Raw genomic sequence first — 11,539 nt, forward strand, 5'->3', positions numbered from 1 at the left:
GATGTCATTTTTAAAGCCGTATTTGAAAGGACGTCCCATTACAGGCAATCTTGAAACCACATCTGTCGTAGATTTATCAGACGTTTCATTTCCTGAAAGTCTTGATCTTACCATGACGCCCACGACCAGTGGGGCGTACAAAAGGAATGCGAGTCCTGATGGAACTGTGGCGGAAATTATGGGAATGCTGAGAAATTCCCAGGAAATAAGGCAAAAAAACACAAGATCTGGACGAAATAGATCACTTTTTTGTGGGCATATGCAAGACGGTAAAAAAAACTACCAAAGATAGACCAGTTGAAAACAAAATCAATTATTAATTCGGCCTGCTCAAGCAGCTGGAGGGGGAGGAACAACTGCGTAGCTATCACTACGACCACACTTATAATGTTGATCTGGAATAAAAATATTGATTTATTTTATTCATAACTGTCAACATATAGTGGGGGTGTTGTAATAATATCAACAATATAAGTCTAGTGCTGACATATATGTATGTATGTATGTGTAAGTTTTTATAAAGATAGAAAGGTCTGTCTATGCTCCGTCCTCCTTCGTAATGTTGTTTTATTACAATTTTGATGTAAGTACGGTAGTTAAATTTAAGTTATCTGTTAAATATTTGCTGTAAATATTACATATAATAATATTTTTATAAATAATATACTGATGTGAATTTTACGAGATACACCAATCTTCCATCAAACTGTATAGAATAAATAGTTTTACTCAATGTTTGAGTCAAATAAATGTGTGAACATGGATGAAATAATTGTTACAATCAATATGTCATCCTGATGTAAACAGATAACTATATAAATTATATAATTAGCATGTTTGTATTATATGCCTCTCACCTAATAATGACGTAATCTCAAAATTGCCTTCTATATAATATAATGTGTCATTAACACGACTTTGATTGAAGATTGTGCCTAAAAACACAGTGTTATAGCAAACACCCAATGCACCAAGCAGGAAGTGCAGCAAGGCGAACTTATAGCCGCCATTCACGTTGACTTTGAACGGGTGGTTGGAAGACTGAGAAAATTAAAACGCTCCTACCTTACGCAACTACTAAATAATAAAATTCTGGTATAATTCCATTAACTGATACTATATGTATAAAAATGTACTTTGAGTATGTGGTGTGGCCACAACACCCCGCGAGTGTTCACGAGGCTAAAAACCGCGTGAGTGATCGAGGGTTAACCAACTATCTAATTACAAAGTTGTAATATTAGCGACGATTCGTTATCGTAAAAGCGGGTCCAGTGCCACCTAGCGCCCAAGTGAAAAGACACTGTATGTACCTAGCATGGGTCACTTTAACACCTCGACTCCGGTGATGGGTCTGATTTCATCCAGTGTTTTTTAAATAAAAGATTTTGCCGCAAATATCTCGTTTAGGCTAATTTCCTTTTGTCTATTCTTTCATCAAATATTTACCTACATTTCGACTCGAAAATGATTAAAATCGGACACGTTTTAAAAAAGTTATTAGAATAATTGTGTATAAAAACACGCAAAAACTCAATTTCTTCTAAGTTGAATTCGAGCAGCCGACGAAACAGCATATCTCTTGCTCTGTCCTTCCGTCTTTGTCTCTCACAGTCCCGCGCAGATGTTGTCAACCATTCGGGCACATTTCTAGTATTGTGATTTTTGTTTGTGACTTTGTTTTAATATTTTTTTTTCGTAACGTACGAACGCAATCGCAAGGCAAAATTATTTATCTGATAATGAAATCGAAAAGCTACTGAACAGTTCGAACAGTGAGATCAGTGATGATGGCGACTTGGAATTCGAAACAGAATTTGAAAGTGATCCGGAAAAAATATTACTAGAGGAAATATCTGAAAGTGAAAATGGAAGTGATAATGAAGTTAGTGTAGGAAATTCGAGTGAATCCGTTGCAGATCAACATTTTTACGTGTCGAATTCCGGATTCCGATGGAACTCTGCGCCACCAGCCAGCTCACTTACCAGAAGCCATAACATTATTTCTTCTACCCCTGGATTGAAAAACGGTAGCCAGAACATAGTATCCATTAGAGATGCTTTTGATTTGTTTATTTCAAATGAAATGGTGGAGGAAATTATTGAAAATACGAATAAATTCTGTCAGCTCAATCTGAAAAATTCTAGCTTTCCTAACATTACGAAGACAGAAATGTATGCATTTTCAGTTCTTTTGGCTTCAGGAAGAAATCGCGGCCGAAAGTTAGAACTAAGCGAACTTTGGACTACCGAGGATTTATTCCGGCAGCATTTTTTCCCCTCCGATTTATCTAGAGATCGCTTCCGCTATATTTTTAGCAATATACGTTTCGATGACAAAAACACAAGGACAGCGAGGATCGAAGAGTCAGGGGATAAGTTAGAAGCCATTCGGTCAATTTCTGATCAGTTTGTTGCCGCTCGTATAAAATATTATGAACCAGGAACTCATCTAACCGTCGATGAGCGTCTTGCAGCATTTCGTGGACGCTGTCCTTTCAAAGTATACATGAAAGATAAACCGCAGAAATACGGTATAAAAATCTGGATAGCTGCCGATTCTGCGACCTCTTACATATGTAATTTACAAATATATACGGGCAAGAAAAACAACCAAAGGGAAATAAAGCAAGGCCAAAGGGTAGTATTAGAAATGACCAATCCTTACTTGGTTCTAATCGTGGAATAACGACGGACAATTTCTTCACAAGTATCCCTTTAGCAAACGAACTTTTAGAAAGGGGATTAACTTTGACCGGGACTTTACGAGCGAACAAAAGAGAAATTCCTCGCCATATATTTCTGGCTGCCAAAGAAAGAGAAGAATTTAGTAGCGTTTTTGGATTCACGAAGGACTTAACAATAGTGTCATATGTTCCGAAGAAATCTAAAGCAGTCATACTACTTTCATCTGAATTTCATGACGGTAAAGTTGATTCCGGACCAAAACAGAAACCAGATATAATTTTACATTATAATAAAACTAAGGGTGGAGTTGACGTTGGAGACATGATGACGAGGGAATACTCCTGCATAAGAGCGACAAGAAGGTGGCCTTTCCGATTATTTATGGAGATTATGGACATGGCTACATTGAACGCCTACTTGCTATGGACGGCCAAACATCCCGATTGGCGAGTAAGAGACCTATCCCGCAGGAAGAAATTTATTAGGAATTTGGCCTCAGAATTGATTGCCAATAATGTAATCAACCGTAAAAACAGTGGAATTCACTTTCACCACGAGCTGTTAAATAGTTTCTCGATATTTGAAGCATCTAGAAATAGTGGGTGTGACCCTGAAATAACTCAACAAATTCCTGAACCCCAAACTAAATTTAAGAGAAAACGGTGTAAATTTTGTCCAAGCAAAAATGATAAAAAAAACTAGATTTTCTTGCGCAGCATGCCACAAGGCAATTTGTAACATTCAAAAATATGAAATGGTTTACTGCCCACAATGCAAAAAAACCTTACTTTGATTTTCGTACGTTTAATGTTTTTTTGGTTTCTTATAAATTATTTGAACAATTTTAATGTTTGTTACTTTTTATTTTCCGAATTATTTTTGTGAATTTTAGCATGTTTAATATCTTTTAACTTATAAAAAAACTGTTAAACATTTTATAATTGGTAGTCCTATATAATTATTTTGCTGCTGAATTTGTAATAATCAATCCATTTGGTGTTTTGTGTATGTATATAAATTTTATTAATCGTCAAATCATTTTTGTATTTTCGCATTTAGAATATTGCTTTTATTCCGTTTTTTTAAATGAAAATTGTTAATTTAAATTTGTTTTGTTGAAAAATAAAAGTTTTAGTATTTTTAATGTGTGTCATTCAATGGTTTTAATTGTGACAAATAAATGTGTGAGGAAAGTAAATACTCAACTTGAATTAGAATGCCATTAAATAATATTTTCTAATATTTGCATAAGCAATCATCGTTTAATATGGCTATAAATTGAATTTATTTTCTCTTTACACATCTTTCTATTAGAGGTACAAGGAAGTTATCAAATAAGTGATTTTATTTCTGGTATTTTAAATAATACACGATATTCTTGTAAATGCACACCATCGAAAATTTTAATAATTATAGAAATAAAAATGTTTGTTTCCGCTGACGATCGCTTCCTGTCCCCCCTCCCGCACTGCCCTCCTCATTCCCCTGACCAACACCCGACACTCGCACCGGCCGTCGGGGCCGTCTTCGATTCAGTCGTTGATTAGCTGTTGCGCGGGATCTTCGCGCTGCTGTATATAATAATAATAATAATAATAATAATAAAAACGTTTATTTGACAATAATTTTTTACATGTTTGCATATAGTTTGTACACATACATTTATCGACGAACCGCAAAATTTACGGAATACTAATTTCTAAAACTTCCATCTTCATACAAGAAACACAAGGGATATGTTATGAGTTAATGAGGAATTACATAATATCATATAAAAGTAAGAATATGAACGAAAAATGCATAAAAAGCCTTTTAATTTCATCATTTCAGCCGGGTCAATCTGGACCCACCATCGCCGCATGTATTTTATTTTGAACCTCCGGGTATTACGTGTTAAACTTTGACCGTAAATGATCATCTTTCTTTCTCTTTGTTTTACAGACAAAGAAGATAAAATCTATCGTGTCTATGGTATAATACAAAATATATTTTTAAGGGCTTTTCGGACATGACCCCGATGTGATATAGCACATCTACGCACTAAGATTTTCAGGTATTAGAAGGAGATGTCAGAAAAGGGTCAGTCGAAAGTTTTTGTGTGACAACAATGGCCATCTTCAATTAGTTTGCGAAATTATGTTTATCATTGTTGACGTAATTTGCATGGAATAATTAAAAATGAATCACGAGAAATGTGATCAAATAAAGTGTCTTGGCGGCGCCAACCGCATATGTAATTAGTTTCTGTTACAAAACATAAAAATACAGAGATTAAAAAAATATTTTAATAATTAATTGTGGTTGCGACAAAAGGAATGTATTTTTTTTGTTTTCATTGCTTACTTTTTGACTCAACCGATAAACGGTGGACTGAGATTGGAGTTAGTGATTTAAAACATTAAAAAGAAAAGATTATAAGCATGCTAACTCTACACTGCATATTAATAATTCAATGAGCTTTGTCTTGATATTCGTATTCAATTAGATAGTGCATATCATAGAGCACTCGTAAACCACAACGAAAAAGTGAATAAAAATAGATAAATTTTAACAAAAATTTTGAAGTGCATACAGTTTTGTGGATCTTTGGAACTGGTATTAAGAAGTTACGATGAATCAAAAGAGTTCGATAATCCAGGTATATTCCGTGGTTTGATTAACTTTATTCAGGAAATTGATATTGTATTGAAAAAACATTTAGAAAGGTCTACGAGTTTTAAAGATTTATCTAAGAAGATTCAAAATGATTTGTTACAACTCAATTTTAGTAGTATCTCAGAAAGAAATTGAACATGTTACTGATATTAACACCCGTATTCAGAGTCGATCCTTCAAGGTTGCCTTACTCAAGTGTCTTCCTTACTCAAGTGAAAGAATCGACCAACCTTACCTTTAACGCTTCAATTCAGAGTCCACACTTGGAACTTCCTTCACCAAGGTGTGTACCTTATGTTTACGCCGAAATAAAGTTGGGACGTCATCCGAAATTTGTGGATGTTGCGCTTTAATTATCACAACACTCCCCGTTTTCTGACAAGTTGTACGTTTATCTATGCTATTCTCTATGGATTTACATGTCTACGCCGAGTTGCATATTATCAACCCGCTGTCAGACTCCATTAGTTCTTTTGTTTCGTGTTTTGGGAGTTTTGTTAAAAAATGAGTTCGCGGATTGTGGTCACACCCAATGAGAAGAAATGTTTGGTTGATTTTATATGCAAATATCCAGCCATTTCTTCCATTGCCACAAATCACCAGCAGCTCGGAGAAAAGAAAAATGCGTGGGACAAGGTGACGGATGAATTTAACTCGATCGCCGACAATCTAAAGGTATTTATCGTTTGTAATTATAATACCAACCAACCATCACGTCGTTTCATCCACATTCATATATCCATAATAATTTTCTGTTATTCCCACTCCGTAATAGTATACTAGATTATAATACCGTATTGAATTCCTTTTTAGCGATCTCAAGCGCAGCTTAAGAAATGTTGGGACAACATAAAAACAAAAAGGAAGTTGGAGCTTCATGAAGAAAAGATGAGCAGGCTTAAGACGGGAGGGGGCAGGCTGTCACCAAGTGCTTCGCAGGAGCATCATCCAATCGACAGCGTGCTGGACTTGTTGAACTGAGGGTGACAAATGTTGAACTGAGTTTCAGCAACGACAGCGATCGCACTATTTGCGAATCGCTTTACAGTTAGTTTAAGAAAGTTATGTGATTTATAATGGCACAACCAAGTGTGTTTCATTTGGAATTCCGAGAGGAAATGTTAACAAAATATTGTATATGTTTCAGATACCGCTGTGCCCAGCACATCTTGCATTGGACTGCCTTGGACTGCTCAGTCCACAGAATTGCCTGTGTTTGGTAAGTCAGTTTTTGATAATGTAACTGATTATTTTGAATTTAACATTAAAATGCATGTCTAGTCATTTTTATTTACAAATATTGTTCCATTCATATTTAAAGCTAATCAATAATACAAGTTGATAACTAGCAAATATGTCTGAAATTAGTTGCCTTTTGAAACTCAAAAATTATTAACACTAAATACATCAATAAGTTCACAGTATTTGTTTGCGCGGTGATGTATTCTTGGAATTGGTGAATAAAAAGAGTAGTTAGTATTGAGGTTATTGTTATATTTAAAAGTGTCTGCTTTGAGTTTGTCTGACAGGTACATTCATAGAAACATAAGACAGGTACATAAATAAAACCCCATATTTTTGCACTTAAAAATTTAGTTTTAAAATGGCTAGTTAATGTTGATCTATGGATAACCGTAAACAAACAACATCTGATTCAGACAGCTCCAAACTTTATACCAAAATAAGTGACAATTAAGCAAATCAACACAGTAATCCAATAAAAACCTAAAAACCAGTGTTACGTAAAACAAAGTGACAGTTTATCCGGTAGTGGCAGTGTAAAATAACTACACATTTTGTTAAAATAAATATATGCCAAACTACAAGTCATTGTAAACCAAAGACAATTTATGGATTTGAATTTGTGAAAAAAAAGTGTCATTTTTGTCATAGACTAAACAACCAAATTATATATTTTAATTATTTTAATAAGGGGCATTTATGAACAAACAATAGAAATTTTCCAACGAATAAAATAAATAAATACAACATCAAGAAAATGTCCAAATCTCGCAGCAAGTTTTCCAACGTGAAGAAAGTACTGACAACATCGTCACCACTAACAACCGCGTCTGGCACAATGGACTCTCCGTCGGAGGCTCATCAGTCGATGATTAAAATTGACAGCGACTCTATCTTATAATTTATCAATTCCAAATTTGAAGAAATGAAGGAAGTTATGCTCAGCAAAATTGCATCAGAGCTGCAAGAAATAAAAAGCTTTACTAACTTCGTTAACGAAAAATACGATGACATAATACACAAACTGTCAAAAATCATGGATACACCAAATCAAGTAAATAAACTCAAGGAAGAACTAGCCGAAAAAGAAAAAAGATTGGCTGCAGTAGAAGTTCACCTGGCAGATCTGGAACAATCAGCCCTATTGAACAGTATAGAAATAAGCGGTATAAAATTGCAAGACAACTTATCCCCAGTCCATACTGTGACGCGGATCGCGGAGCTCGCGGGCGTCATAATGGCACCAGAGGATACCTACAAAATTACAACCAACAAATCAAATGATCAAAAAAAAATCACGATTAATTTCGCAGACATCACAAAAGCACGCACCATGTTAGCTGCTAAATATAGTGATCCGATAAAAAAATTCAACGGGGAAGGAGCCCAATACGTTTACCTAAATGCAGCACTAACGCCTTATTATAAAAATCTACACTGGAATGCCAGAAAAAGGGCACAAGAAAAAGAATATAAGTACGTATGGGTGAAATCGGGAAAAATTTTGGTAAGAAAAACAAATGACTCAAAGGTGGTTGAAATAAGACACCTAAACGATTTACCTACTAAGATGATTTAAAAAGAAGAAAAAAAAAACTTATTACACTATTTACTCAATATGTTTATTATGGCTTCTACAAAGATAAAAACCAATTTTTTAACGGTAATTAACCGTAATATACCAACACCTGATATACCAAAAAAATTTGCATCTCTGAGAAATGCAACTCCAAAACTGATTATAATCAAATTTAAAAATCCAAATGGTTGAGATAAGTTTTTGGAAACAGATAAAAATTGCAATAAAAAAACAGAGAAAAATGAAGTGAGACGGAACATTAACAAAACAGGATTCGCAAGACGGCGTGGACCTATACACATAAATGAACATCTAGCCTCTCACACAACAAGAAAACTATATCTCTACAAACTATTTGCAAGAAACTACCTTTTCACCTACTTATGGAGTACAACAAGGCGAGTATATATTCGCCATCAATCAACCGACTCGCGAGCAATTCAATCTAACTCAGAAAATACCACCAACCTCATTGAAGAACAACTAGAGGAAAACCAACAAATTGATGACATAAGTACAACAGCGGAATAAATTGTTGCTGAAGTAGGCGCCAAACTGTATCCTTATATTACTTCGTACTCAATAATAACCATAAACATTCCCATATCTTATGTAGATTATCATGTTTGGCTTTCCATCCAAATTTCTATTTTTATCCTTGTAACAAATGGTTTCTGCACTGAATTTTGACTTAGAAACAATAAATAACACAGAATACACTTTTAACCAAGCAAAAGAATACAAACTCCTTGTCTCAGGAAAACACAGTTTAAGCATAATATGTCAAAACATAAGAAGTATTCAAAAGAACTTTGATAGTTTCTGTGTCCTACTAAATGAAATAGATATAAGTTTCGATATCATTATCCTAAGTGAATGCTGGTTAGGTGATTCTTACACCAACTTAAACTTAAATGACTATACCACATTCCAGACCACAAGACACATAAATCAAAATGATGGTATAGTAATCTTTGTCAAAGATTCAATAAAATCTTCCATATCAGAAATTAACATAACTGAAGCAAACTGCATTCAAATATCCCTTGGCCCATGTCTTTCTATATTTGCTATATACAGACCACCTTGCTACAACAATCTCTCCCCTTTCTTAAATTCCTTAAATAAACTTCTTGAAGAACATAAAAAAACTCAACAAATAATTATTGCTGGTGACATGAATATTAACATATTAAACTGCCTACCAAAAACTATGGAATTCTTAAATCTTTTTACTCACTACGGACTTAAATCTACAATAAACTCGCCAACAAGAACTACATCACACTCCAAATCCTGCATCGATCATATATTCGTTAAAACTAGAAGAAAAACTTTTTCATCCATTATTCGCTCAACTGTCACTGACCATTTTACAACTACATTAAACATACATATTAACAAAGAACAAAGTAAAAAAAAAATGACAACATGCAAGACAAAATAAACTTTAAGTCCCTAAAATCGGATATTCACGATGAACTTTGGACTAACGTACTAAAAGAAATAGACCCAAACACAGCGCTGAACACATTTATAAATACGGTTGAAACCTACATAACCAAACACACCACAAAAAATCCACAAAAGAACTACACACATAAAGAAAAAAAAATAACACCATGGATCACGAAAGGAATAGTCAACAGTATTCATAAAAGAGATGCAATGCATATGCGAGTCCACAAAAACCCGAATGATAACAAACTAAATAATGATTACTTACTGTATAGAAACCTGTGTAATAAGTTAATTAAACAAGCCAAATACAAATATTACAAAAAAGAAATAAAAATCGCCAAAAATGATCCTAAAAAAATTTGGGAAATTGTAAGAAATATGACTTATTCCACTCTGAAGAAAGATTCACATATCAAAGAACTATTAATAAACGGAGACAAAGTCTTAACAAACAATGAACCTAATAAAATAGCTAATTTTATTAACACACAATTCTCAAAAGTTGGCTCTACCTTAGCGGAAAAAATTCTTAAAAAAAACTGTACATCAGAAGACTCTCTATCCAAACTTTGCTCTTCCATACGACCAAATCACTCGTTTAATGCTTATCAAGTAAATACAAAGGAAATCTCGGATCTTATTAAATCTCTCAAACCAAATTGCGCGATGGGACCGGATAACATTTCCAATCAAATACTGATAAATCTACGAGAATACATACTTATACCGCTTCAACACATTTTCAACCAAAGTTTTAGGCTCGGAATTGTCCCTGATCACTTAAAAATAGGATGTATTACTCCAATACATAAATCGGGAGACAAAACTCTGATATTAAATTACAGACCAATCACTTTGCTAAACTCACTATCTAAACTTCTAGAAAAAGCTATGAAAAAAAGATTACTTGGGTACCTTGAAAAACACAACCTGCTCTCAAGCCGTCAATTTGGATTTCGTGCCAAAATGGGTACAGAAGATGCTTTATCAGAATTAACCAACTACATAGTGAAAAGCATAGATGGCGGATCAAAGGTGATTGGGGTGTTCTTAGACCTAGCAAAAGCTTTCGACACCATTTCGCATAACTTACTACAACAAAAACTCAAAAATATCGGTATAACTGGTCAACCGTTAAAATGGTTTGTCAGCTACATTGAAAAGAGACAGCAAATAGTAAAAATAAATAAATACAGCAGTGACAAAGCAGATATCAGGTATGGAGTACCGCAAGGCAGCGTTTTGGGTCCCATACTATTCCTCATATATATAAATAGTCTAACTGAGATAAACCTAGGAAAAATTGAGTACAAAGTAATCAGTTATGCAGACGACACTGCAATTTTGTTCAAGGCACAATCATGGAAAAAGGTATTCAAAAACACAGAAACAGGGATGACTGTAGTAAATAAATGGCTACAAAATAATCTACTAACACTGAACATTTCAAAAACAAAATATCTAACTTTTAGCAAAACAAAGGCTGGTCAACCACATAGCCAACCACAACTACATCTTAACCCCTGCACCAATATTTCGTCAAATAACACATGCTGTACTTGTGACAAATTTTTTTATGCAGACAATATTAAATATCTAGGTTTAACTGTTGACCATAAAATAAAATGGGATCTCCATATTAATATATTATCAAAAAAAATACGAAAATTATCATACATCTTCAAAACAATACGAAACATCATGTCATTAAATCAACTAAAAATATATATATTTCGCACTCTGTCAAAGTATTTTAACGTATGGAATATTAGTTTGGGGAGGAGCAGCAGATACTTACCTCAATTCTCTTAAAATAAATCACAAAACAATAATTAGAATTATGTTTAAAAAACCTTACCAACATCCGACGGAACAGCTAATGATCAAAAACAAATTACTAGACGTAAATAAACT

The 11,539-nt window shown here is 34.0% G+C and overlaps 1 protein-coding gene across 1 annotated transcript in view; it reads left to right on the forward strand.

Moving 5' to 3' along the window:
• Positions 1 to 6,324, forward strand: part of LOC149420513 (uncharacterized) — a 40,819-nt gene extending 34,495 nt beyond the window's left edge. Inside the window, exons 4-5 of the mRNA XM_089636377.1 lie at positions 5,918 to 6,018; positions 6,157 to 6,324. Coding sequence (XP_089492503.1) covers positions 5,918 to 6,018; positions 6,157 to 6,324 — 269 coding nt within the window. The remainder of the gene's footprint in view (positions 1 to 5,917; positions 6,019 to 6,156) is intronic.
• The last annotated feature ends 5,215 nt before the right edge of the window (positions 6,325 to 11,539 follow it).

Source organism: Hesperophylax consimilis, chromosome 10, assembly GCF_061612785.1.
Source record: "Hesperophylax consimilis isolate HC1 chromosome 10, BYU_Hcon_1.0, whole genome shotgun sequence".
Taxonomy (NCBI): Eukaryota; Metazoa; Arthropoda; class Insecta; order Trichoptera; family Limnephilidae; genus Hesperophylax; species Hesperophylax consimilis.